General features: G+C 47.3%; 1 protein-coding gene across 3 annotated transcripts; it reads left to right on the top strand.

Moving 5' to 3' along the window:
* The first annotated feature begins 126 nt into the window (after positions 1–126).
* Gpr35 (G protein-coupled receptor 35) lies at positions 127–26652 on the top strand. 3 transcript variants are annotated; one of them, XM_055617107.1, is made up of 2 exons: positions 127–221; positions 22168–26652. In XM_055617107.1, the coding sequence occupies exon 2, from the start codon at positions 22172–22174 to the stop codon at positions 23081–23083; it is 912 nt and encodes a 303-aa protein (XP_055473082.1). In that variant the 5' UTR covers positions 127–221; positions 22168–22171; the 3' UTR covers positions 23084–26652. The 3 variants fall into 3 exon arrangements, with proteins under 3 accessions (XP_055473082.1, XP_055473083.1, XP_055473084.1); XM_055617108.1 differs by lacking the exon at positions 127–221 and adding an exon at positions 263–315; XM_055617109.1 differs by lacking the exon at positions 127–221 and adding an exon at positions 20327–20336.
* Positions 26653–27631: the final 979 nt, after the last annotated feature.

The following is a 27631-nucleotide window of genomic DNA, read 5'->3' as shown; positions in this document are numbered from 1 at the left end:
AGAAGGGCAGGTTGGGTGTGTTTGTGTGAGAATGTCTCCTTCCTGGGAGACTTTGGCCACTCTACCAGCCCAGCCCCTTCCCAGCAATACTTCCTGTTCCAGGGTAGTAGGGAAATGTCTCATGACACTGTGTGCTGCCCAATCCTGGCTCTCCCTCTTCTGTCCTTTCTCACCTCTGTGTCCTCCCAGGCTGTCAATCTTGAGAGTCCAGAGCATCTCGGGTGAGTACGGAGGCCTGTCCGTGAGAGCAGGTGGTCATGGAGGGGCCTCGTGGGACAGACGACTAAACAGTGGGCTGGGCTGTTCAGAGCCTTGGTGAGCATCATAGAGGCCAGCCAGTAGATCTCATGCTCTGCACTCTCATGATCCCTTCTCCCTTCCCCTATCTCCTTTTCTTCCCTCACCTCTCCCATTCATAAGCAAGCCTTATGCCTACAGAGCTTTCTAGGTGTGTTTCTCTGCCTCTTTTGTTTTAGACAGGGTTTCTCTGTGTAGACTTGGCTGTCCTAGAATCGCTTTGTAGACCAGGCTGGCCTCGAACTCACAGAGGTTCACCTGCCTCTCCCTCCTGGAGTGCTGGGATCACAGGCACGTGCCACCATATGCCACTGCTTCTCTTGTCTTTTTTTAATCCTCTCATATTGCCTGATTTAAGCCAGCTTTGCCTCCATTTGAAATTAATGGAAAAATCATTTTATTCTTGGAAACACACTGCAGCCTCTGAACCCACTACAGAGGTCTGGGTGGGGCTGCTCTGTCCGAGAGGTTGGGTGGGTGGGTGGCTAGGTGGTTTCTGCTTTAGTAGGGCAGGCTGGCTAGCCTTGCTGGCTGGGAGCACTTTCTACATGTTTCCCTTAAAGGGAGCTCGAACTACATCTGCAGAACTTTCGGTCATTCCCTTGGTGCTGAAGCCCCCTGGCAGTTCCTCGTTTGTCCTCAGAGTTCAGTGAGCGAGCACATAGTGCTGTTTCAGGTCTGGGCTGGGCCACATGGCCTGTTAGCCCTGCATCTCAGGGGATGGGGAATGCTGGTATGAAGCTCCGTCAAAGATGCCTGCAGTTCCCCCACTCAGACCATGCCTCGGGTTAAGCTTACCTTCAGGTCCTGGGATACTTGCTCCTTTGCAGCTGGCCTGGAGTCCTTGTTCCAGGAAGGTGTGCCTAGCTTGGGCTGGTGGGGACATCGGGGCCATGGACCAGTGTTTGTGCTCCTCCCAGGGCCTGGGAAGGTGTCATGTCAGGGCACTGGTATTTGTCCCTATGACTTTGTACCCTTATTGATCTGGGCTTCCCTCATCTTCCAGGCCCAGCAAGGATGCTTAGCAGGAGGGCCACTCACTTCATAACATATCTTCATTTCCCAACCTCACCTCATCCTGAAGTGGATAGGTTGGCACACTCCACATTCCAGTGCCTTAGATGTGGCCAAGATACATAGCATCCCACCTGGAGCCCATGATCCCTTAGGGATCAGAGCCTCAGCATCCAGCTACCGAGATGGTGAATGGACACACAGCATGGTAGTAAATCAGCGAGGAGAAGAGCATGGGCTGGCACCCTCAGGGCTGGGCCTGCAGCGTGGGGAGAGCTCTCAGAGGGCCACACACAGATGAGGGGGAGTGGCAGGCAAAGGCCTGGGAGGCCTTCAAAGCCTGAATCTTAAGCTCACGGGCAGTAGGGAGTTGCCATGTGTGAGAGTTCCCTTTGGCTGAAGTCTTACGAGCCTCTGGAAGGCTGTGTAGACATGTGGGTGGTGCCTGGGTTGAGTGGGAGGCTGTGATCCAGTGCAGCCAAGAAACCAGTGAGATGCGCTGTCGCTGCTGCCCTGGACCCATCCCCTAGGTTAGTCTAAGGAGAAGCAGTAGCTGGCTGGCTGGCTCCTGTCTATCTAGGGTTGTCTTAATTTCTCTTAGCAATATTTTACAGCTTTGAGAACACATGTTCACACTTTTTCCTAAATGTTTCAGTCTCCATAAATGATACTGTAGTTTTAGCTTCTAATTGTTTATTGCTATATAGAGATACGTTGTTTTGGCCTATTTAGGGTATCCTATAATTTTCTAATTCAGCTGGTAGTTTTGTTTCTTCTTTCCGTTCCCTCCTTCCCCCCGCAAACCCCTAAGGGTTCTACATGCACATTTCAGCCCTAGGTGACAATACTATCTTCTTGTCTCCATCCCCTCCCTCCTGCCCTGTGCTCTCTGGCTGAGTCCCCATGTGCCATTTTGAACACAATGGCATGAGTTACTCTGTTCCTGAGTACAAAGGAACCGCTTTTAGCCCCTCTTTGTCTTGTGTGACATTTCCTGTCCGCTTCCTGTGGCTGTCCTTTATCACGTGTGGGGTGTATTCTTCCAATCCTAGATTGCTAAGGGATTTGTCTGTGAGAAGCAGGAAGTTTTGTCAAATATATTTTCTGCACTTATTGAGGGGATTATGTAAATTTCATTTCTTCCTGTTGGGTGATGAATTCCACTGACAGAGAACTCACCTTACATTCCTAGGGTTCTGGTTGATGGCAAATGCTCAGTTTATACATTGTTGGCTTCAATTTCCTGGGGTTTGGGATGATTTTCATGTCCATGTTCATGTGTGACATTGGTCTTAACACCTCTGTCCAGTTCTAGTGAGAAGACAGAGACTGCCATGGAAGGTGCTCTGTGGACTGTCCCCTGTGATGCTCTGAATAAGATTCAGTTCCCTTTATCTTTAAATGCAGGATGAACCTCACCAAGGACACTGTCAAAGTGGGATGTTTTCTTTGTAGGAAGGTTTAAAAGTATGAGTGTAAGAATTTTAATGGATGTAAGCTATTCTATTTTGTATTTCTGGTCTATGGCCATACCACTCTACCACTCTGAACATACTCGATCTCATCTATTTTGTATTTCTGATACTAACTTTGGCAAGGGGTGACTTTTAATAAATTCACCCATTTTATCAAAGTTGTCAGTTGTATTTGGTTAAAGCTATTGATGCCCTTTTAACTCTTATTAATGTTGGAAGCCTCTCATTGTTTCTTCCATTTCTCGTAGTGATTTGTAACTGTTTTACTTTGACCAGTCTAGCCAGAAGATTGCCAGTTTTGATTGCCTTCATAAATAACCAGCTTTTTTTTTTTTTTTTTTTTTTTTCTGAGACAAGTTCTCACTAAGTTGTCTAGGCTGCTGTTGAAATTCTGCAGGGCAGAATTCATGACTTTCCTTTAGAAGTCCCAAGCAAGCTGGGGTTACAGGTCTGCACCACCAGGCCCAGCTTGCAGCCAGCTTTTGAAAGTGATTTTCTCTGGTTTTGTTCTATCACATTAAATTCCCATTCTTTCTTTCATGTTTCCTTTCTTCTGCTTCTTTGGGAGATTCCTAAAGTGGAATCTCAGCTCAGTGACTGTATCTCTTATCTTCTGGAATAAACATGAAAGGTATAGGCATTAACTTCTCTCACAAGTATTGATAAATTCCATTTTCATTGTCATTTAGTTCCAAGTATTTTCTAATGTTCTTTCAGTTATCATTGATCTTTGAATTGCTTCTAAATGTGTTGTTTTGGGGGCTCTCAAGTTAAAATTTAAATATATAAATATATATGTTTTGGTGTTTTGTTTTTTTGAGATAGGGTCTCATTATATAGCCCAGGTTAGTGTTGGACTTGTAGCTATCCCTCTGCCTCAGCCTCACATGTACTGGGCTAGCAAACATGCCATCACACCCGGCTTTGTGGGCTTTCCTTAGATGTTATAGCTCTTTGTTACTGATTTCTAGTTAAGTTTTGCTATATTTCAGAAACATACTCTGTATAACTTAAAGCCTTTTAGAAAAGAATCTGTGTGTGTGTGTGTGTGTGTGTGTGTGTGTGTGTGTGTGTGTGTGTGTACATATGCATGTGCATGTGTGTGTGTATGACTGCATGGGTTTGGGCCCCATGGAGCTGGAGGCACAGACAGTTATGAGCCACACAACAAGGGGACTGAACGCAGGTCCTCTGAAGTGTTTCAGTGCATATTCTTAACCTGTGAACCATTTCAGTCCACTAAAAGCCTTTTCAGTGTTTTTTGGTTTAGTTTTTTGAGACAAGCTCTTCTTTGTTGCCCAGGTTGGCCTTGAACTTGTGGTCCTTTTTCCTTAGCTTCCTGAGTGTGAGGAATTACAGGCATATGCCACAGTGCCAGACTCAAAGCCTTAATTTTACAGAGGCTTGCCTTACAGCCTGACATGTGGCCTGTTTTGAGAATGTTTTATATGCATTTGAAGATAATCCTTGTCCTGCTTGTCTGCTGTTGCTAGGTGTGGTGTCCTATAAATCCATTTGTGACAGGTGAGTTGGTGCCACAGTGTAACGTGTCCTGACTAACTTTTGGTGAGTTCCTGTGGAAAACGTTAAAACTCGGTGCTGGTCTATTTGGCATTACACCCAACTTGGCTTTCTTACAACTCATACTCAAATCTTACAACTTCTCCACTGTTTTATATTGTTTTCTTTTTACTCTTAACTTTTCTTTGTATTTAAAGTGTGTATCACACAGCTAGCATATTGTTTTTAAATGCACTTTTATAATGTTTTAATTTTATTTTTAGATGAACATGTGCCATGCACAGATGTTAGAGGACAACTTTTAGGAGTCAGCTCTCTCCTTTCACCCTCTTCTGAGGCAGATCTCTCTTGTTGCTTCATTGCGTGTTCCAGGCTGGCTGGCCCGTGGGCATCTGGGCTCCTCCTCTGTCTCCACCTTCCATCTCCCATAGAAGTTCTAGGATACAGACATGTGACACCGCATTTGGCTTTTTACATGGGAGAGAACCCAGATCATCCAGCTTTCATGGCTTCATGGCGAGTGTTCTTACCTGCTGATCCATCTCCTTGGCTTATCTTTGCTTTTTAACTGGATTGTTAATACCAGGCTATGTTTAAGTAATTGTTGATATTACTTGGTTTGAGATGAGCATCTTTGCTTTCTATTTGTCTCATCTACCTTCTTTGCCCTGTCCCTCCTTTTTTCTCCCTATTCTGGATAGTTAGTACCTTGTTTTCTATCCCATTTTTCTCCTTCATCAGGTCCTCTTACCTTTTTGTTCTATTTTCAGTGATTAGTGTAGGATTTATCACATGTGTTTTTAATTTATTGATGATTAATTGGAAGTAGGGAAGAGGTAAGGAAGGAAAATTGAAGAACCAGATTCAAATATCTGGTGTAGGCAGTAGAGACATTACTCTGACTTGGCAAATTTTAGAGAAAATTAGCTTTTGAGAGATGAAAAGGATGGATGATGAGGTCATCTGGACACAAACTGATTTTGTTTTGTTGCTGTTGTTGTTTTGAGACAGAGTTTCTCTATGTAGCCCCGGCTGTCCTGGGCTCACTTTGTAGACTAGGCTGGCCTCAAACCCACAGAGATCTGCCAGCCCCTGCCTCCCAAGTGCTGGGATTAAAGGTGTGTGCCACCATGCCTGGCTCACCAATTGATTTTAAAGGACTTTGGAGGCATCTGAGAGAAAACACCTGTTAGGCAGACCCGTGCATGACCCAGCTCAAGCCAGAATATAGGCTGACAGTTTGGGGTCAGAAGCATAGGTAACGGTGAGATTAACAGGAGTGGGAGAATCTGCTTGTGGAGAGTGTGCTATGGCAAGAAAAGGGCCCAGTACCCAGAGGAGCTCACAAGAAGACGGTGGCAATGTGAGAGGAAAGGTCATAGAAGGAGAAGGCAAGGTGCTATGTGTGTCATGGCTCCCACAGAGGAAGTGGCTCTGTGGTGGTGTGGGTAGAAGGTGAGAGTAGAAGAAATCGAGGTGTCATGTGTGTCATGGTTACCACAGAGGAAGTGGCTCTATGATGGTGAGGGCATCAGAGGATTTCAGGGTAATGTTCAAGAGAGATTCCAAGGTCACTTTAAGTTCTATCTATCCCTAATTTTCATGGTGGGTAACAGGGACTCACTTGTATAATCCTGAGATTCACTAAAATAGTTTATCAAAAAGTCTCCAAAGTGAGGCCATATTAACTTTGCTAGATGCTATTTCAAGAGAAAGAAGGTAGTGTCTACCTGGCATGCACTGAGGGCTAGTGACCTGGGAGTCCACAGGGACCTTAAGGACTGAGGCTTCACTGGGTTTGTGATGCAATCCACATTTCAATGCTGAAGGAGTTGAGGAAATGGACCTTGTGAATGAAAGTGAGTTTTTGTCTGCTCCGAGTAATCAGTTCAGCCTACCCTACCACAAGTAGGCAAGAGACCATTTTTAAAAACCTTTATTGGGCCTTCATATTGTAACACAACACCAGTGATTGGTAACGAAAGAGAAGTCTCCAGGACTGACCTCCAAAAGCAGAAACAGTGCTGCATAATCTAGGCAGCAAAGGGATGCGCTAAGTTTGTGTACAGGTTTCAAACCCACCATTATTGTCACTACCCAACATATATACCAACCATTAGCCTTGAGTGTGCGCAACTCAGGAGCAAACAAGGAAGGGAGTTCTCCCTAAGCTTCTCTAGTAGAAAGATGAACAGAGTCACTGAGACACCAACCAAGACTTTTCCTGGCCAAAATATAATGACCCAGAACAATTACAGGCTGCTGGAGTACTCATGATTGGAGCAAGCCCCAAAGCAAATGATATGGCGGTGGAGTTTGTAGCTGGAGCATCCACGAAGGGATCAAAGCAGCTGTGCTGCCCTGTTGACAATCTGGCCTGTTGTCAAAGAAGTGACTCCTTGGTTAACTCTAGCCAAATGGTATTTGTTTGTTTTGCTGTATTAAAAGTTGAATCTAGGGCATCTCACATTCAAGAAAAGCACTCTTCCATTGAGCTATCTCCCTAGACATACACAAACAATATATACCTGTCACAGAATTAACATTCTTAACAGAGACAGGTATGGTGGGTGGTTCATACATATAATCCTAATACCTGGGAAGCTAAGGCAGGAGGATTGTCATGAGTTCAAGGCAGTCCTGGGCGATATTTTGAGTTTCAGGTAAGCCTGGGCTATAGAGTGAAATTGTCAGAACTAGCTGGGATGGAGATATTGGCTGATCTGTCACCTGTGGCAGCCTGAGGAGTTCTGGGACTAACTGCAGGTAAAAACTAGTTCATTGGCTTTGATACACAAAGGAACTTTAGGACAAGCCTGTATCTAGTAGGTGTGGAGCTAGAAAGGTGCTAAGGGCAAGAAGACACACCTGAGAGCATGAGTGTGGGCTTCTCAAGGAGTTGCAGTTTATTTAAAGGCAGTTTTTAGCATAGATTTTAAGCACATGGTTAAGAAGACAAGAGACACAGAAGGGATAAAGCACTCAAACATGACTGCTCAAGAGAAAGTCGCAATTAAGTGTCTGAGCATTAGCCATACTTACTATTTTGGTGGCTTTCAAGTTACGTTCCAAAGGGTTACTAAGCAATTATTTTCTCCTAGTTTTTAATAAATGGGATTATATGATTGAATGTTCCCTTGGATGGGAATACAAGATGGTGAAATGAAAGCAGTAGCTACTAGGGTTACACAAGGGCGTTAGTAGTAGGTTTTTTCCACTGACTAAATGAGCCAATTCAAATCAGATTAAAGCATAAAAACAGATTTACTGGATGCATCTTTGGAGTGGGTTCATTGGTCCCAAGGAATGAGGCCAAAGAAGTCAACATGGTGAGGGAGACAGAAAGGAAGGGGAAGAAAAAGAGAGAAAGAGTGTGTGTATACAGGGAGAGAGAAACTGCAGAGAGAGGGAGGAAACCAAAATTATATAGGGAAGCCCAGCCCAAGGGCTAGAAAGTTCAGGGTGGAAGGCAAGGCATGCCAGCCATGCCCTGTAAATAATAGGTAGGGACTGAAGGATTCTGGGAGAACTTGGAGGCCAGGTCCACTTTGGTATGTTAAATATTTGCCTCAGCTGCTTGTATTGGGTCTGAAACCCAACAGTTAGGACATGTTTTACGGGAAAGGGCAATTCTGGTAGGATTCCTAAAAAAAAATCACAAGAGAGGGAGGAACATCTTTAGCAGATGCTCACTGTCACTAAGACAGAAGTTGGTAACAGGAGTGGGGTATTTCTGTGATAGGCCTAACCATGCTTTTTTTTTTTTTTTTTTTTGGAGGAATGTGGGTTTGGGGACTTTAGGTTAGGAAAGCAGTGGAATGCTTTAAGCCTGATTAATGGGCCATACCAGAAGAATCATGGGAGACAGTGGTGCCGAGGGTGATTTGAACTGTGGTGGACTGGCTCAAGAGGTTTCAAAGAAGAAAAATTTTAGTATGTTGCCTAGAGACCGGTCGTGTGATATTTTGGTGAAGAATGTGTGTGAGTGCTTTTTCCCTTGTCCAAAGACTACCTGAAGCTAAAGAGAAGAGATTTAGACTAATTTATATTAATTAAATTGGCAAAGAAAATGTCAAAACAGCCTGGTATAGACTCTGTAGTATGGTTCTTAGTGTTTAATGTTGTTATAAAAAGAAGTAACCTGAGCAAAGAAAAATTACAAAATTTATATATCAAAGAGATAAACAGATTAAAGTTATTAAATGGAATAAGGAAGTGGTGATCTCAGGGCAAGATCCCACCCAGCTAAGCTTCTATCTTGTGAAAGGAATTCAAGACTAGTTTTAGGTCCAGGTGTGGTGGTACGTGCCTTTAGTCCCAACACTCAGGAGACAGAGGTAGATCTCTGGGTTCAAGGACAGCCTTGTCTACAGATTGAGTTTGAGGTCAGCCAAGTTTAAGCAGTGAAGGAAACCATGGAAAACAGAAAGCTGGGGAAGATGTAGCTGAATCAAGAGGCCGTGTTCCAGCCCTAACAAGCAGCACAACTTGGCAGTTTCAGCCACATTGTTCTGGCTTTAGAACCAAAGATAAAAGAAGAAAGGGGTTATAGAATCTCCCTCTGAAAACAAGGAAAGCCACTGAGGCCAGGAATGTGTCAGGGGTGTCCCTCATGGAGACCCAGAAAGGCTATTGTGTGAAGCTGTAAAGGTGAAGCCTTGATTGCCTTGGAGACCCCAAAATGTTAGAGATGCCAGAGTCAAGGAGTTAAGGAAAGCTACTATGAGTGGAACCAGCCCAAGAGAAAGAAGTGTGTTGCAGTCAACAAAGACGAAAAGAATTAGAGATCTGAAGAGACATCAGACATAGAGATGCAGAGTTTGGACTTTGCCCAGCTAGTTTTCGGACTTGCTTTGGTCCAGTATTTCCTCAATATCCTCCCTTTCCTCCATTTTAGAATGGTAATGTATATCCTGTGCCATTATATGTTGGAAGTATGTGATCCATTTTTTGATTTTGATATTATAGGGGACTACAGTTAAGAGAGTGTGTGAATCTCAGAACAGACTTCGAACTTTGGACTTTTATGGCTATAAGCCTATGGGGGACAGGGAATGGAATGTGGTGGTTTGAATAGGTATGCCCCCATAGACTCATGTGTTTGAATACTTGCAAATAGAGGGTGGTGCTATTAAGAGGTGTGGCCTTGTTGGAGAAAGTGTCACAGGGGGGTTGGGCTTTGAGGTCTCAGATATGGTTACACCCAGTATGACACATAGTCTCTTTCTGCTGCCCTTGGATCAAAATGTAGAACTCTCAGCACCATGGCTGCCTTCATGCCGCCATGCTCTCCACCATGATGATAATGGACCACACCTCTGAACTGTCAGCCAGGCCCAATTAAATGTTTTCCTTTATAAGAGTTGCTGTGGCCATGCTGTCTCTTCACAGTCATAAGATCCAAACTAAGACACTATGTTAGAATTCTTGATTTTCAGCTGATGAGAAGCTTCAACCAGACTCTGGGGTGAGGGATTTCTTTTCCTTCTTGTGTCTATACTTTGCCCTGTCTTTCTATCTTAACTCAAGATTTTGTTTCCAAAATCTAAAGCAAAACAAAACCATTTTCAGTAGCACTTTGCAGTGCCTGCCCCTTAGCGAAACACCTTTAGGATGAATTTTATCTCTGATTTGTCTCTGGACTCCAACCTGTTCTCCCATCAGCACACAGCTACCTTCACTTCTCCAAAGTTTGTAAAATCTACTGTGTTCCACTGCCTTTGTTATTCCTTTCTCAGCCAGGAAACCTGAGCTGGTCATGCATTTCTGCCCTCTATCACTTCGTTGAGAACTTGAGCCAATGTCTGGCTCTTCTGGTCTGTGATTCTTCCCCACTGTACAATGTAGATTTGAAGCTACAAGTACAAACACAAGCACCCAAATGAGCCACCCAGCCAGGGTCCTGAGGAAGCTTCTGTTCCCTAGGTGATTCTAGGTCATGTCAAGTTGATCACCAATATTTTGGGGAGGCTGTTGTTTTCATTTATTTTATTTTTTTCTTTGAGTCTGAGTTTTCTGAGTAGCTATAGCTGTCCTGGAACTCACTCTGTAGACCAGACTGGCCTCAAACTCAAGAGATCCACCTGTTTCTGCCTCCTGAGTGCTGGGGTTAAAGGGGTGAGCCACCACTGCCCAGCAGAGCCACTATTAACTGTCATGCTTAGCACCCCACAAGTTCATGTTGGTGATGACCAAATCATGACCAGTGTTACTTCTATGCCTTCATTCTACTAGCTCAGATTATTTTAATCATTTCACCAACAAACAGCCCAGAATGAGAAAAGAGAAGGACTTCTAAAAATACATGAGCCTCACAACCGTGGCTACCATAGCTGGAAGAGGGCACCTTGTATGTTTGTAGCAGAGTACAAAGAGGCAGGAATCAAGTCTTATCTTAAATTTGAAAGAACAATTTCTATAGTCTAGCCAGGACCAGGGGTGTTGGCTTCAGGCCAGAATCTTTGGTGTGATCTTTCCAGCTTGATCCATAATAGCCATGAGCCTGGCCCAGCAGGTCCTCTGAGGAAAGATGCCTCCATGCCACAAGCTCCAGGCACTGCCTTATAAAGAGTTGTGTGAAGCAATCAGATAGGGGATCAGAGGTACAATAACAGGTGACAGCTGGTCACATCTGACACTTCGAGTGGGAACTGTTCAAATCCAAAGACAAGTTACTGATGAGAGTTACTAGGAACTAGTTCCTGGAAACATCCATTCTGCAGCTGATGGCCAGGACACGGAAGTTGTCTCTTCTCCAGAGAAGGGCTGGGGTTAGGGAGTAAAACTATCCCACTCCCACCCGCCTCCACCTACCCCCCACCACAGGGAGGACATCACTGGAGAAAAGTTTTAAACAGTTAGCAAGCTGCTTCTGTAGCAGAGGCAGTGGGTTTATTTATTATTTCTTTGCCTTAGGAAATGTCCAGCAGCCGGTAGAGAAAGAGACCCACAGGCAGTCCCATAGTGAGTGTATCAGGTCTCCTTCCTGCAGAGCTTTGGATGAGACCTGGAGACCCTGACTAAGGAGTCAGGCCTGAGCCCTGACTCCTTACCCACAGAAAATGGGTGATAATATCTTTGTTGTCCTCAAATTCTTGCTTTAGGGGTAGTTTGTGTGTGTGAGTGTAGCAATGTGACTGCTCTGAAAGACACCAGTGCTGACGCCAGCTTCATCGTCAGTCAGTCTGCAAGACGGCCACACCCACACTGCCCTCCTCCTTCATTTGCTAGCCACAGTGTGTAAGGAAGCCGCCTCAGGAGCTGTTTGGTCACAGTGTGTGGGAGGGCAGGATAAAGGTGGGTGCCACCATTTTCAGAGACTAGCTTTCAAAATTAACTGTTTTCTTAGCGTCTTCCAAAGTGAGTGACAGCTTTTTAAAGGGTGATCACAGATTCATTGATTGAAACCTGTTATATTCCACTTCATTAAATGTACCCTGTTGATACCTAAACTGTCCCTTCTTTGTCCGGTGCAGCCAATCTGGGTTGATGCCTGAGTCCCTATGGGTATTGCCTTTGTCATCTTTGTGACCACTTGGTTCTCAGAAAGACCTTCCAGGCTCATCTTACTCTCTTTTCATCCTAGGCTACCTTTCAGGAGAATTTCTCTTGCTCCACAAAAAATATGGTATTCAGAGATTGCTGTGTAGACTTCAGGAGTACTTGTTACTATTGGGTTAAGCCTTTGTGTCTAGGTCTTGTCAGTGGACAGAACTAAGAAATATCTTGATTATTTTTAAGATGAGATAAGTATAAACAGACACGTTTGGTTCAAATTCATGTCTAAACAATGACCTCTTAACCTCATACATGATTTCTCCACCCCAATATTCAGCAGTACTCAGTCATTCAGTTCTCTCATTCTCAGTCACAACAGTGCTAGGTAACAAGGCCACGTGCCAACCATGGTTGCTGAAACTGGTGCAGATTTGGGTAATGTTTTACAGTTTTTGGAATGTGTTCATATATAGGCAAAATATAATTTTAAAATATTTGGAAATGATTATTGAAAACAGCATTTATTTATTTATTTAATCTATCCATCTATCCATTTATTTATTTATTTATTTATTTATTTATTTATTTATTTATTTATTTATTTATTTATTTGCAAGCAGGCTGAAATGACTGGGATCCATACTCAGTTTTAAGAGTGGGAAGGTTATACGGTCTACTGATAATACAAGTCAACTAGCTTTGTTTTGCTTTCATTGTTAGGGATTCTTAAAATTTACTTTTGTAAGTCCAGCCATGGCGATAACTCACCTTTAATCCTAGCAGTCAGATAGAGGCAAGTGGATCTCTGTGTTCTAGGATGGCCTGGTTTATAGATTCCAGGACAGCCAGAGCTACGTAGTGAGATCCAATCTCAAAAAAGAAAGCCAACCAGCCGACCAAACAAGCAAACTTCACACGCTCCTGGCTCCAGATAAACAAGGTATAAATTATCTGGGCACAGTGCCACACAATTGCCATCTTAGCACACTGAGGCAGAGGCTCCTAGTTGTAAGCTAGCTGTCTTAGGGTTTTTGTTGGCTGTGACAAAGCACCATGACCAAAAAGCAATTTGGGAAGGAAAGGGATTATTGGGCTTCTATACTGTGCTCATCATCAAAGGGAGTCAGGGAGGAACTCACACAGGGCAGGAACCTGGAGGCAGGAGCTTATGCAGAGGCTGTGGAGGGGTGTTGCTTACTGGCCTATTTTCCCATGGCTTGCTCAGCCTGCTTTCTTATAAAACCAAGGACCACCAGCCCAGGGTGGTCCCACAATGGGCTGGGCCCTCCCCCATTAGTCACTAATTAAGAAAATGCCTTACAGCCAGATCTTACGGAAGCATTTTCTTAAATGAAGTTCACTTCTTTAGAATAACTTGTGTCAAGTTGCCATAAGACTAGCCAGCATACTAGCCTAGGTTATACACTGCCATCCTGTCTTTTAAAAAATAAATTAAGAAAAAGAATAAAAATAAAAATAAAAGTATGTAAGTTGTCTGGATCTTGTGTCACAGACATGTTTCCCAGGCTGACCTAAAGGCTGATACCAGAAGATCACAAGTTCAAGTCCTGTCTGGGATACAGAGTGAGTTCAGGACTAGCCTGGGAAACTTAGTAAGATCCTGTATAAAAATAAAAGATAAAAAGAGGGCTTGCATTATAGCTCAGTGGTAGAACACTGAGCATGCATGAGATTCTAGCACTCTCTCTCTCTCTCTCACTTAGAAAGATTTTGTTGTTTGTTTTTCAAGACAAAGTTTCTCTGTGTAGCCCTAGCCATCCTGGAACTCACTCTGTAGACCAAGCTGGCCTCAAACTCAGAGATCCTCCTGATTCTGCCTCCCAAGTGCCGGAATTAAAAGTGTGCACAACTGGCTTAGAAGTAGATTTTAGACACAGAATATCCTCTTGCTTCTTGTAGCTATGCAGTCCTCCACAGTGCCGGCACCCTTCCTTCAGTCAGAGCCCTGAAGGCTGAAGTTTGAGGGTTAGGGGTTACTGCCATTCTGCACGTCTGCACTGCAGTGCTGCTCCTAAAGCACATGCTCATCATTTTCTCACTGTCTGTGGTAGATTCCTAGATACGGGGTTAATGGGTCAACTAGTAAATACAGCTCTCATTTTGCTTAACATGGTCAAGTGCCCCACCGGTGTTTGTAACATCTTAGCAATCAATGACTCGTGCCAGAGGAAGTTACTCTGAGATTATCAGACTTTTGGATGTGTGCCTGTTTGATAAAGTAGTCATGGTGCTGTAGAGAGCTGTAATTTTCGCCTGTCTTGTCTTGATCACGCTGGATACTTTTTTCATATCTTTAACAGTCTATGCACATATCTTCTTCTGCTTTTAAGTATATCATCAGCCACATCTTGCTCAACCTCAAGGGAAGTATCTCAGTGAACTGGTGGCCCTGGGGTGGAGGAAGGGGTGATGTGAGAACACTCAGCTCTGGGTTTCCCAAGAGAGCTGCCCCAGTATGCCCCAGTAGCTTAATTGGGGAACCAATTAGCTTAATTCCCCAATTAAGCTAATTCCTGGTCCACCTGAGATACATCCCCTTAGTCTACCCGCAGAAGACCTGTATCCTGATGGAAGAAAGTCCCTCACCAAGGGACTGGCCCCCTTCTGCCCAGTGCCAGCTTCTTGGTGGCGACCATTCAACTTGGAGCAGAGTCGGGTGTTCTGCACACAACTCTAGTGAGCCTGCTTTTTGTTTGTTTCGGTTTGGTTTCGGGGTGTTTTTTTTGGAGGGCAGAGGTATGTCGTTACTGTTTTGTTTTTTTGGTTTTTTGGGTCAGGGTTTCTCTGTGTATCCCTGGCTGTCTTGTCTGTAGAGCAGGCTAACCTCAGACTCACAGAGATCCTCTTGCCTCTGCCTCCCACATGCTGGGATTAAAGGTGTGCCCCACCGTTACCCGGCACAAGCTGGCATTTTTGTCCCACCAGAATCCTTTAGACTGAAGTTGATGCCACAGTTCAGTACTCGTGTTTGTGTGGCATGGCAGCACCTGAGAAGGTGGGTGAATCCAGGCCTAGCCAGACCCTGCTCTCTCAGCTCCCTGTTCCCGCCTTTGTCTTCCAGAGCTTTGTGGACGGCATGAATGAATACAAGATTGTATGTGTGGTCGGCAGGCATGGGTACAGGACTGTATGTGTGGTCGGCGTAGTTCTCAGTGGCCTTAGGGCACTTTTGTTTAGGAAAGATACAGAACGTGGCTCCTGTGCAACCAGTCCTCCTCCTGTCACCTCACACTCAGAGGAAGCCTCCCCTGCCACTCACAACCCAAATCATTTTCAGTGGTCTAGTTTCTGCCATAGCAGGAAGTTGGGGGAGCCAGAGGGGCCTTCTTTGCTAAGGAAGGCCAAGAGAGGCTAGGGTTCAGCCATCAAGAGCCCACATGGGGCAAGTCTCAGACTGAAGGGACCCCACAACAAAGTTACTGGCCTTGTGTTATCATGTCCCTCAACTGCCTGACCACTTTGTCTGTCTAAATAACAGACAGACTTCGCTATTCACAGACTATCTCACATATGCATACTCATTTCTTTATTCATGCAAACTTATGGAAATTTTCAAATACACAGAAAACTCAGAGCCAAGGCAGAGATAACAATGTCCCAGTCACCCAGTCCCACAGGGTCACCTCTGTCACATCTGCTTAATGAAGATCCAACTTCCCCCAGGATTACTCTACCAGGGACTTTCAGGAGCATCCCAGACCCTGCCACTGTTATCAGATACTTGAGTGCCTCCTTGCTAGCAGATAAGAGTTTTGTGAGAGTTTGTCCCCAGACAAAAGTCTGGGCCATGTTATTCAGCTGCCTGACAAGACCTACAGAGCAAGCACCAAGATGGCAGCTTTTCCCAGGTTCTGGGGTTGGAGGTGAAAGTCACAGCCTGGCCTGGTGCTAAACTGCCCCTTGTCAGGGTCACGCTGCAGAGAGACAAATGCACAAGCCCAAAGAGGAGGACAGCAGTCGGGGCCAAAACCACCCAGAGCACGTGCCCTGCAGCCCCAGTGGAGAGCTGGAGAGAGAGCAGACAACCGAGATTCAAAGGGGTCACTGAAGCCAGTCCTGCAGAGGGACTGCTGGGTCCACATGGAGGGAATGGATGGAGCAAGGGTGTGCCCAGGGTGCCTCACTGCCACTTCCTGAAAAGATACCAGGTTGAATTCTGGGGGCTTCCAGGCAGCAGAAAAGGCTTCCAGATGGGATTTTATTGAGGAGGTGGAAAGCTTGGGGTCCTGAGATGGTGAGGGGCTTCAGTCTATGTGGAGTGCGAGGGTATTGCCGTTTCTGGCACCTTGTTGTCCTGTGAAATGGGGATATGACTTGTGAAGTAAAGGCAAGTGGCCTTGGCAGGCTGAGGACAGGTGTCCCCCAGGAAGGACCTGGAGTGAGTGCAGAATGGAAAATGAGAGAGGCTGGACCATCCAGGGCCAATGGATGAGTGAGATTCACAGCGGAGGGTGTATCTGCACTCCGCACCCACCCCTTGTGGATCCTAGTTCATGAACCCCTCAGCAAAATAGAGGCTTAGAGGTTAGAGGCTGCTGGCTTTGGGGCAGCTGTGGGGGAGGGGCACTTTCAGGAAGATGTTGCTTCAAGAGAAGCTCTGTGAAGAGAGAACTGAAAGTGCCAGCATAGTACTGGGAGATAGTTCACATCCTCCTGCTAGCCCTATTTTGCACAGCCAGGGTCAAGGACACAGAGAGTCCTACCTTCTGATCCTGTCTCCTGTGGCTGTGTCATATGTGTGTGGTCAAATGGTCACTAGCTGGGGCACAGCACTTGAGGCCCTAAGACAAATAAACTTCAAGAAAGAAAAACAATGCTTAAGGCATTCAGTTAGTGAGACAAATGCAAAAACATCTGTGTAGATCCATGTCAACATTTTAGACAGAGACAGGGTCACCTTTAGTGTCTCTTTTGCCTTAGGGACTAGGTCAGCCCAGGGAGATGGATGGAAGTTAAGTTCCATCCAGCCTTAGACTCGGGCTCTGGACGTGGCCACAATATCTTCAAGGGGAGGGCACTGTGCTTCAACTGCCTGCAGGCCTGAGCACCTGTCTTAGCCAGTGTTCTTTTGCTGTGAAGAGACACCATGACCATGGCAACTTTTAGAAAAGGAAGTATTTAACTGGGGCCTGCTTAGAGTTTCAGAGGGTCCATTATCACCATGGCAGGGAGCATGGCAGGGAGCTGGGGCAGAAGCTGGAGCTACAGCCTGATTTACAGGCAGTGAAAGAGAGACTGAGCCTGGTGTGGGCTTAGCAGGTTCATCAAATGAGAAGGAGGTGAGCACTGCCAAGACAGGACCCCAGCTAGGGCAGGCAGGCCTCAGGGAGAGAGCGCCACCCAGGATCTGAGGCTGGTAGAGGCAAGAGGCACCAGTCAGATATGACTCTAAGGCTGTCCAGCAGGGCGAGTGTGGATTTGGCCTCGACTGAAATCTGACCAGCAATGGCCAGGTCTCTGGGACCTGGAGATCTAAGTCCTCTGAGAAAAGGGCTGGGCAGCCCCATGAACAGCCTGCATGTGTTGCCTTGAGTCACCTGCAGAGCCTAGGCTAGAGTACAAGTGGAGGCTTGGTGGGGTGTGGAGACAGGGTTGAGGGCAGTTTGCACCCTATCCAAAAGAAAATGGTGCCTTAGAGCCCAGCATGACCTCCACATGGTCAGTGTCTTTCCGGAATATAGAACCATCTAGGTCGCCAGGCTGCTGCTGGGGAGAAGCCCACGGGGAGGGGACAGAGGTCTTGATGTTGCTTGTTGCTGTCTCAGCTCTCTATCCAAAGGGAGAAACTATCCTGGAATGATGTCCTGCCCCGTGAGCCAGTCCGCATGATGGTAGGGGACCAAGCCTCCACCCAGCAGCACCTTCTACTGACCCACAGGGCAGATCCTATGGCCAGAGGTTGAGGTGGGGAGATGGCGAGGATGAAAACCCAGTCCCATGCCTAGAGAAGAGACGGTTCTCCTGGAAGCACTGTGGCCCTTGGTAGGATTCTCCACACCAGGCTGAGTGGTGGGGCTGAGGTCTGGAAAGGTGATCAACGGCATAGGCTGTGCCCGTAGAAACAGTGGAAGAAGTGGTTGAGGCCAAACAAAGGCTTGTCTTCCCTTCGTGCAGAGATCTCAGTCAGCCTGAGAGACGAGGGCCTGGGGTGTTGGTCCCAAACCTGCCACCAATCATGACACACTAATAAATTCCTTCTCTGGGTCTCAGTTTCCGCCTCTGGAAAACGGGGAGGGTGGAAATGAAGCTCTTCCTAGCCCCTTGGTGTCTTTGGGGACAGAAGCACTATCTGTGGAGAGAGGCTGCGGGTCATCAGCACTTAGCTGGATGGGCTGGGAAGGTGAGTGTGGCATGTGGCCCCTGAACTCTGGATGAAGATGTTTGTGGCAAAGAAAGCCTGCCAGGGCTCACAGGCACAAGGAAATATTCTGGACTAAGAGAGTGAGCCCCGGAGCGGCTTCTGAGGAACTGGATTAGGCTGGTAGCCGTCAGGAGTAAGCTGTCTGGATTTGTCTCTGGGCTGGCTGAGCCAGACCTACCTCCATCGTAGCCATCCATGTTGATTGGGTCATCTGTCAGGTAGGAATGTGTGGTGCGACTGTTAAAAACATCTCTGTGAGCGTGGAAGAGGAGGAGCATTGCTGCCTCCAGCCGGAGAGCAGGGTGCAGGGTGCCATTCTGTAACCACTGATACTGCAGGCCCACCCTGTGGGGATGAGAAAGAATGAAGTGAGCCAAAGGAAGAGGAAGCTGGGTGGGGCTGAGCTGCCTAGCTAGCCATTTCAAGTTGTTTCCAGAGCAAATGCACCCTTTGCTGCTTCTCTGTAGGTGTCAGCAGAGGTGGCAGGTATCAGCTTCCCTTCCAGAAATCCCCACTGCAGACTGGCCTCAGGACTGGTAAAAGCAGCGCAGGCAGTGGGGGCAGGGAGCTGCCGCCTCCCTGTTGCTGCCGTCAATAAGCCCAACAGCCTACTCAACTTACGTCAGGGGCAGGCTTAAGACACACAGCTGAGGCTCGACATCCTCAGCCCCAGGGAGGACAGGTGTGTGACAAGATGTCACCCGAGGCTTCCACAGTGGTCAGAGCTGAGTGAGATTTATCACTTGATGCGGGGCTGCAGGCTGTAGGATGAATGGGTAAGGCTGGTCTGTCAGATGAGGTGGGGCTGGGATGGGGTTGTCCAGTGTGGTGAGGGTGGGGATGGGCTGGGTCTCTCCAGAAGGGTGAGAAAGAGATGGGGTCTGTCAGATGAGGTGGGACTGGGATGGGGTTGTCCAGTGTGGTGAGGGTGGGGATGGGATGGGTCTCCCTGGAAGGGTGGGGAAGAGATGGGATCTGTCAGATGAGGTAGGGCTGGGCTGTGTCAGGTGGGTATGCTTGGGCACAGTAGGGACTGGGCTATGGTATGCTCAGGATGTTTCCAGGCCTTAGTGCCGACTGCATCTGAGACCTAAAAGTCTATTTTATATGTGGTGTCTTGCACTTGAAAACTAGAAAAAAAAAAAAAAAAAGATTTGTGCCTCTGAGAGGAGCAGCACTTTTCTAGCCATGTGCCTTCTGTGGGGCCTACGGCATTTCTGTAGGGGTCCAGGCTCCAGCCCCTGTGGTTTCAGAGCGTCTGCAGCATCTTACTGACAGTGCCTTATTCCTGTCCCCGTATCTCAGCCAGTGGGTGGGCCCCTGGGCCTGCTTATGAGCATACAAGCACTCGGGTGTCTGTGGGTCCCTATTCAGACATCAGAGTGGCCCAGGGATGGGCTCAGGTGGGCTCAGGCTTTCCATCTGCCTCTACAGGCTTCTTTCATAGATGGTCAGTGCTGAACCCACAGGGCAGGCGTCTGCTTCACCTGTACTCGAGGGAACTCGATCTTGCCAGTAGAGGTGGAGGAAAGGAACTGCCCTGTGCACAGCTGGCTTCCCTCCCCACGTCAGCCTCATAGTTCACACTGGGTAGAAGTTACTGTAGCCTGAAAGTGCCATCTCTCCACCCAGCAGCCACTGGCAGCTTCTCAAAACTGAACTGTGAGCATCCAAGCCCTAGCTGTGTGATGAATGCCAAGTGCCTGTTGATGGCAACCCACCTACAACTCTGAGGCAGTTGGGAGTGTGCTGGCTGCGGTCCCCTGTGCTATACTGAGGCAAGGCCAGGACACGCTGGCTGTAGCTAGGCCCTGGGACTTGAAATCCTGAATGTAGCATGTCCTGAAGGATGAGGGTTCCTGAGCAGTGTGTTTCTTCCAAGCTGTGTGTGCACCGTGGCCTCTTGGAATGTTCGAATCTTTCTTCCTTAGAGTTCTGTGTTGTCTTAAGTAGACAGAGGTTTATGACCTGACCCTACAAAGTGCTGGGCCATGTTGAGACCAACCTGAAAGTTTCGAGCTTGGGTGTGTAACAGGAGGCCTCCATGCAGCCATGTGGGAGAGAGGCCAAGCAGCGGTCCTACAGCTCACCTCCACAGGCTTCAGGCCGCTCAGAAGCCAGGCTGCCTCTTCCAAGCCCAGAGACAGAGAGTAAGACATTGTGTGTGCGGTGCTGCGCTTTCGGGAGCAGAGGCCTCCGGTGGGAGGCATGATGGGGCTCCTCCCCATAGGCAGCCCAGGTTCCTAGGGGCTCCTATCAGATACTGAACAAACTCCAGCCATCAACCTGGAGGCTCCACAGCTTGCTTCTGGGTGGGGGTATCTGGGAGTGAGGAGCAGAAAGGAACATCTAAGTAGTCAGTGTCAGATACTCTGAGGAGGTCCTTAGAGCTCAGCCTGGCTCAGGGTCCCCCCAGGGGCCTCAGGACACTGGGTAGTATTGAAGGGCGGAAAAACAGGGCTCATTAAACTGTGATTGCTGGCAAATAGGCCTTTCTAATCTGGCAGATATGGAATCTAGGCACAAAAATATGATAGCAGAATATTCATCTCAGCTGGAATCTGTGCCTGGCTTCTCTAATGGACTGTGGGTTCCCCGGAGACCAAAGAGGAAATGAGCCCTGGCTCAATTTAGTGTTTATTATCCTTCCTGTCTGCAGTCACTGGATCGGGTGTTTATCCATTTCCTGTGTCGGGGAAGACACATGCCTCCCATGTTTCCAAGGCAGAGAGCCAGCCTGGCCCTGACTCTCCCTGGTGAACCCAATTCTTTTTTGTCATCTTCCCCAGCAGAAAGCCCCTGCAGTAAACCCTAGACCTACAACCCACCCAATCCTGCAGCCCTTCCTGGTCCTGGTACTCAAAAAGGAATATGTCCAGTATGCCTGGACTCAGCGCTTGCTGGCAGTTTCTTGGGTCAGTTTCCACTCAGTGTTGTGAAGTCACAGCAGGACCCCTATGGTGGGGTAGCTGAGGCTGGCCCAAGACTGAGATGGGTGAGGGCATTTGATTGCTGTGCCACCATCTGAGTGCAGATGTCAGACCACTGCCCAACCCACCTGGGCGGGGTTTAATGAGCTCAGTAGCCTCCTGGGCCTCACTGTAGAGAGTGGACAAGGGAGTAAGGGGCCAGTGTGGACAGCAGAGGGTGGCCCTGGGATGCTCTTGACAATGGCAGTAGCAGGAGCCTCTGAGCACATCCAGGTCCTGGAGGGCAGGACTGTTAACACTAGGAAATGTGTACCTCTGAGCTCAGGTAGACATCCTGATCTCAGACGTGAGCCTGGGATGGGCCCTCGGCCTGCTGCAGACCTAGTGGTGGCAGAGCAGAAATTCCCACAGCTTTCGAGAGGCAACCTTGAGCTATAATACTGTGTCCTGTGTTTGGGGGACAGACCAAGCAGATTAAGTGATGGCCACAGCTGTGAACTGGATGTAGGTTGGGAGCAGAAAACTACGAGGTCCAGCCTTGGGATCGTTAGGCCCATAGGTGGAGCTGCCTCTGAGGTCTTCCTTCTCAGAGTTGCATGCTGGGTAAGGCTGGTCGGCTTTGGTCTCTGCCTAGGACTTGAGCTCTAGAGAGTTGGATGTTTCCTGGACAAGACCTGTAGATACTCTGCCTGCCTCTGTCTCCCCTGAAACAGGCTGGTGAAAGGAGAGGAGGGCTAGGGAGATGGGAGGGTCATTCTGTCTCTAGCATTGGGCTGGTCACAGCAACAGTAGATCTTCCCATCATTTCTAGAGGCTTTGGTTTACCTGTCCAGGGAGCAAAGGCTAGGCCTTGAGGGTGAATCTGAGGTTTTTACAGTTTCTATGGTTTCTTTGAAAGGGGGAGTTTCAGATGTCTGGAGGAGGGACACAGTGTGCTGCATGCCTGCTCTCGAATAACTACAGAAAGATGGGCAGGCATTGGCACGGGGGCAGGGCCTTACCCTGGGACCTTTCCCTCCACCCTTACTTTCTGTCCCTTTTGCATCCTTAGAACCATGAATGCAACTTGTAAAGCCCTCACATGGCCTGCTTCAGTCAACTATGTCTTCTTCACCTACTCCGTCTTGCTGCTGGTGTTGGGCCTGCTTCTCAATGGCCTGGCACTCTGGGTGTTCTGCTGTCGCATGCACCAGTGGACAGAGACCCGCGTCTACATGACCAACCTGGCTGTGGCTGACCTCTGCCTGCTCTGCTCCTTGCCATTCATGTTGTACTCCCTGAGACACACCTCAGACACACCCGTCTGCCAGCTCTCACAGGGCATCTACCTGGCCAACAGGTACATGAGCATAAGCTTGGTCACCGCCATCGCCATGGACCGCTATGTGGCAGTGCGGCATCCGATCCGTGCCCGTGAGCTGCGGTCCCCGCGACAGGCTGCAGCAGTGTGTGTGGCCCTCTGGGTGGTGGTGGTCTCCTCCCTCGTAGTGCGCTGGCACCTGGGGCTGCAAGAGGGTGGCTTCTGCTTCAGGAGCCCCAGCAGGCACAACTTCACCACCATCTTCTCACTGCTGGGATTCTACCTGCCACTGGCCATAGTGGTCTTCTGCTCGTTACAGGTGGTGACTGCGCTGGTGCGGAGGCCGACCACTGATGTAGGGCAGGCAGAGGCCACCCACAAGGCCACCCGGATGGTCTGGGCCAATCTGGCAGTGTTCATCATCTGCTTCCTGCCACTGCATGTGGTCCTGACAGTGCAGGTCTCCCTGGGCCTGAACACCTGTGCTGCCCGTGATACCTTCAGCCGTGCCCTGGCCATCACAGGCAAGCTCTCAGACGTCAACTGCTGTCTGGATGCCATCTGCTACTACTACATGGCCAAGGAGTTCCAAGAGGCATCCATGCCAGCCATGTCCTCTAATAAACCCCACAAGAGCCAAGATTCTCAGAGCCTGACCCTCACCTAGAAGAAGCAAGCAAGTGCCATGGGCCAGAGGAACCTGTGATATTAGTCAGGACCCTCCAAATCATCCTGAACCTGTTGTGGGTTTTGAACACTCGAGAACACCCAGGTGGCCTAGAGAGGCTGCATCCACTCCCCTGAAAGGGCCAGAGCACTGAGACTCTAAAGTCCAACTTGAAGGGCCCTGGAACAAGACCACATACCTGCCATCCCACATCAAGAACCCCTGGGGCAACAGAGTGGGGCCTTGATGGCCAGCCACTGAGTTCATCTAGAGCTCTTCCTGGAGTCAGTCCTGGCAAGACCCTCGGTGGCACCCAGATCCAAGTGGTGAGAGGCAAAGAAGGAACAAGGAGCCAGGAGACATTATCTCAGAGGACCCTCTAATGGCTGCTTCCTTTTGGGACCTCCAAACTTCATGTCCTGTGTAGGGCTGGGCAAGAGGGCAACAGCTGTGATCTGGAAGTCTGTCCTCTAAGGCCCATGGCTGTCGATGCTGCTCTGGCTCTGTATTCAGGAAGATTCTAGCTCAGGAGACCCCATGGTCACAAAGCCGCATTTCAGCAGTAGCATGGCTGTTGAAGTCCTGAGCCTCTTGGTGGTGTTTCCATTGTATAGTGGGCTTGTTGATCATGAGGCCGATGGCTGTGGTAGTGGTCTGCTGGAGTTTGGCTGTGAGGAAAGTTGACATTTGGCTTGGTACCTGCACTCTCTGAGGATGTGGCCCCAGGGTGTGTGAAGATAAGGAATTGCCACAAAGCCAGTTCCACATTTGGAGGTGTCATAGCCTTCTCTCTCTGTGCTTTGTCTTTTGTCTTGGCCCAAATGCTACAGTCATACCCAGAGCCAGAGTTTCTCCAACTGGTGGTTGACCCTCCCCACTCCCACTTCATCCAGTGTTTACTGCCTAATTGATGTCTGTTTTGTATGACCTTTTCTGTAGAAACCAAGTCTGTTGACCCTGTAGACACTAAAGAAAGGATTCCATCCAAGTATAGACTGGTGAAGCAGTTAACTGGCGTTGCTTACAAAAGCCTGGGACTCTCGTGTGGCTCAGTCACTGAAAAGGCCCACTTGGCCTAGGTGACAATCACAAAGGCTGCACTGCTAGACTACCAATTCCTAGTGTACTCACACCTCATATACACCCCAGACATTTGTGCCAGACTCGATGCAGCTGGGAGCCATGGCCTGGACCCCAGGTCCACTGACCCTGTGTCCCTCTAAGTGGGAGTGTTAACAGCTTCATGACCGACAGTAATCTATTTACCACAGTTGTATTGTGCATGTTTCATTGCCGTGCCTGGGGATCACAGCAGCAGTTTCCCTGTTCATGGCTGATGCTCGTCCTAAGCTGGAGGAAATGGCTTTTCTACCTCTCTCAGCCACTCTTCCTTCAGTTCTTCCATTCTTTCCACCCTCTCTTCTGCAATAGTCTCTGAGCCTTCACCTTGTAAGGGATGATGTATCTATAGAGTGTAAAAGTATATGATATATACATATGTACCTATGGTTCCTTTCCGAGTATTTGCCTCTGGACGACAAGAACAGACACTTATTCTAAGTAGCTTGACTGTCAGAGGAGATAGAGCACCAGAAGGGGAAGGAACAGATCATTTGGGACCCCTGAAGCCACTCTTGGTGTGTAGTAGGAGGTTCCCTGCCCACTGAACCAGCAGAGCCTTGATGAAGACAGAACTCTACCCTCCTCAAGTAAACTCAGCTTTATGGGAAAATCCCATGTTCCCACAGGCTAGGCTTAGCCATCTGTCCTGATGGTGCAGAAGGATGGGCGGAAAGTGAAGGACAATCTTGGCACAAAAGCTGCAAAAGTATTACAGTTAAAAAAAATAAATGATGAGACAGTGATATGGCTCATCTGGCAAAGGTGCTTGCAACCAAGCCTGAGAACCTGACTCAAGCCCTGGAACCAACATGGTGGTAGGAGAGAACCATATTGTACACGTTGTCCTCTGACCCCTGGACTTACCCCAAATCAATAAACAAATGCTAAAAATAATATACTAGAAAAACTTGTTGGCAAAAGGAAGGCTGAACCTCATACCACTCCTGGCCAAGGCCAACTAGAACTGGTCAGGGCCAGTGAAGTAGGCACACTCCAGAGTATCGGAAGGTAACCTGTGACTTATTAAAAACTGCATTTGACAGAAATTCATGAGAAAGCCCATGCTATACAAATAACTTTCCTAAAGCCCAATCTGTGTATTGGTTAGTTTTGTTTTAGTCAGTCAGTTAGTTAGTTTAAATCAGCTTGACACACCTTAGAGTCATCTGCAAAGAGTGAACCACAATTGAGAAAATGCCTGTGAGACTGGCCTGTAAGTATCGTGGGCTCTACTCAGAATAGCCAGAAATTGTAAACAATCTATGTATCCCTCAACAGAAGAATGGATAAAGAAAATGTGCTACTTTTACATAATGGAGTATAACAGCCAAGGCTACAGAGAAACCCTGTCTCAAAAAGCCACACACACACACACACACACACACACACACACACACACACACAAATGGCATTATGAAATTCACAGGTAAATAGATATACTGAGGCCTGTGAGAGAACAACAACCAAGGACTTTAGAACTCATGGAATGCGGCCCACCTGTTAGCACAACCTTGATGAATGTGCCTGAGGAGGCAGAGCCTGAGGACTGTGCATCCTGAGGACCTTATGGTGTTGTGGAGCATTGTTCTGCTTGCTGGCCTCTGGTTACCACATCCCTCATAATGTGTGAGTTGTGCCCCTTACTGGGCAGTATCAAAATAATAATGCTTGATCTCTTTCAGGCATTGTTGCAGGAGCGGATTAATGCTTCATCTACCACCCTTGGAAAGAACCTAGAGATGCAGATTGTTATCAGTGACCACTACCCTTAGAAAAAATTTAGAAAAATAGATTGTTTAATAAGGCTAGGCAAAGGTGTTTCTTGTCAGTGGCTCTGATGTAGAAAATCTTGAGGACACAATCTGAAGTTCAGAAAAGTACACTCTTAATGGTTGAGCTAGGGACTTTTTGAAGTTAGGGAGCAAGGACAATAGCTCAAATTAACACTAGCTGACGTTATTCTCGCTGAAGCTGAGCTTTAAGGTGAACTTTTTGTACCCGTTTTTGCCCTCAGCTTCATGATTTAATAAAAATTGTTAGTGAGTAGATGTGCACCTTGAGGATTTAAAGTAGAAATGGCTGATTGTTTTTTATATCAAAGTTTAGATTTGTGATTCTTTTTAGATTTTAAAAGATTGCTTTTATAAGCTAATTGATTCTTTCTTTGTAACCGCAAATTACAGCCCATAGAGAGGAGCCGGGTGCGACAGACCCTTGCCTGCCTACACTTTGTTAATCTATAACAAGTTGTATATGGGTCCTTGGGAATAATTTGTTTTCACATTTGTTTTTTCACCCATAATACGTGAGGGCATTGAGGAACATGTAAGTAATCATTAACTTGAAGATGGAATGTAGCCACACTGTGATTTTTGTAGTGCTTGAAAGATTTTGCTGAGATATATAAGCTGCAGAGAAAAAAAATAAAGTTATAGGCGCCTGTGAATAACCCACCGGATGTGTGTATGTGTATATGTGTATATGCAAAGTGGTTGGAGCTTGCTCGTTGAAGCTTTTCTCCATCCACCCAGTATGTGAATGTATACATATACCTGTCTGTCTGTCTGTGTAAAGTTGTTGAAGTTTGTTGGAACTTGCTTGTTTGGAGCTTGTCTTACTTCATCCATCTAGTGTGTGTGTGTGTGTGTGTGTGTGTGGTCTTTTTTTCTCCTTCCTTCATTTTCTCTAGTCACTGGCTACTATTAGCAGCATCCCCACCCCCACCAGGAGCCATCATCCTGAGTGAGGTATCCCAGACCTAGAAAAACATGTGAATATTAGCTGTTCAATGAATGATAATCAAGCTATAGTCTGTAGAACCACAGAAGATAAGTATATAGTAAGTGACTAGGTGACACAAATAGATCCATTAGGAAAGAGAAATAGAATAGATAGTTATGGGTAAATGGAGGCGCTGGAATGGGAGAATCAAGTGGGGAGTTGGGGGAAGAAGGAAGGGAATATAGGGAAAGACAGGACAACTTGACAGGTAGTATTTAAGCCAAAGACAGTAGAAGCTTCCTAAAATATATACACAAATGGGGGCAATCTGAATGAACGTGCCAAATAATGGGAGACAGAGTCCCAACAGGCCGTCTCCGTCACCAGTTTCCAGTACAGGGATTGGGCCACAACTAAGTTAGTTGTTGGCCAAAGGGATCTCATGGAAATCCCCCAATCCAGTCTGTTGCCTACACTGTAGGTTGTTCTCCACAAATTGACAGCAAGGCCCCAACACCTACACAGCTCAGTGAAGATGGAGAGGCCAAGATGGCGCCTATACAGAGCCTTCACCCCTATATTCTAGCATCTTTGGTACAAGAAGGTATTCTGCACACTACCAAATGAGAAACATAACCACCAAGTCATCTGGAAACACTTTCCTCTACGGCGGTGTCCTGCCTGCAAGAAATACGAGGGTGATAG

The sequence above is a fragment of the Psammomys obesus genome, unplaced genomic scaffold, assembly GCF_907164565.1.
Source record: "Psammomys obesus unplaced genomic scaffold, mPsaObe1.curated_primary_1811, whole genome shotgun sequence".
Lineage (NCBI taxonomy): Eukaryota > Metazoa > Chordata > Mammalia > Rodentia > Muridae > Psammomys > Psammomys obesus.
This window is presented reverse-complemented; position numbering and strand designations above follow the sequence as displayed.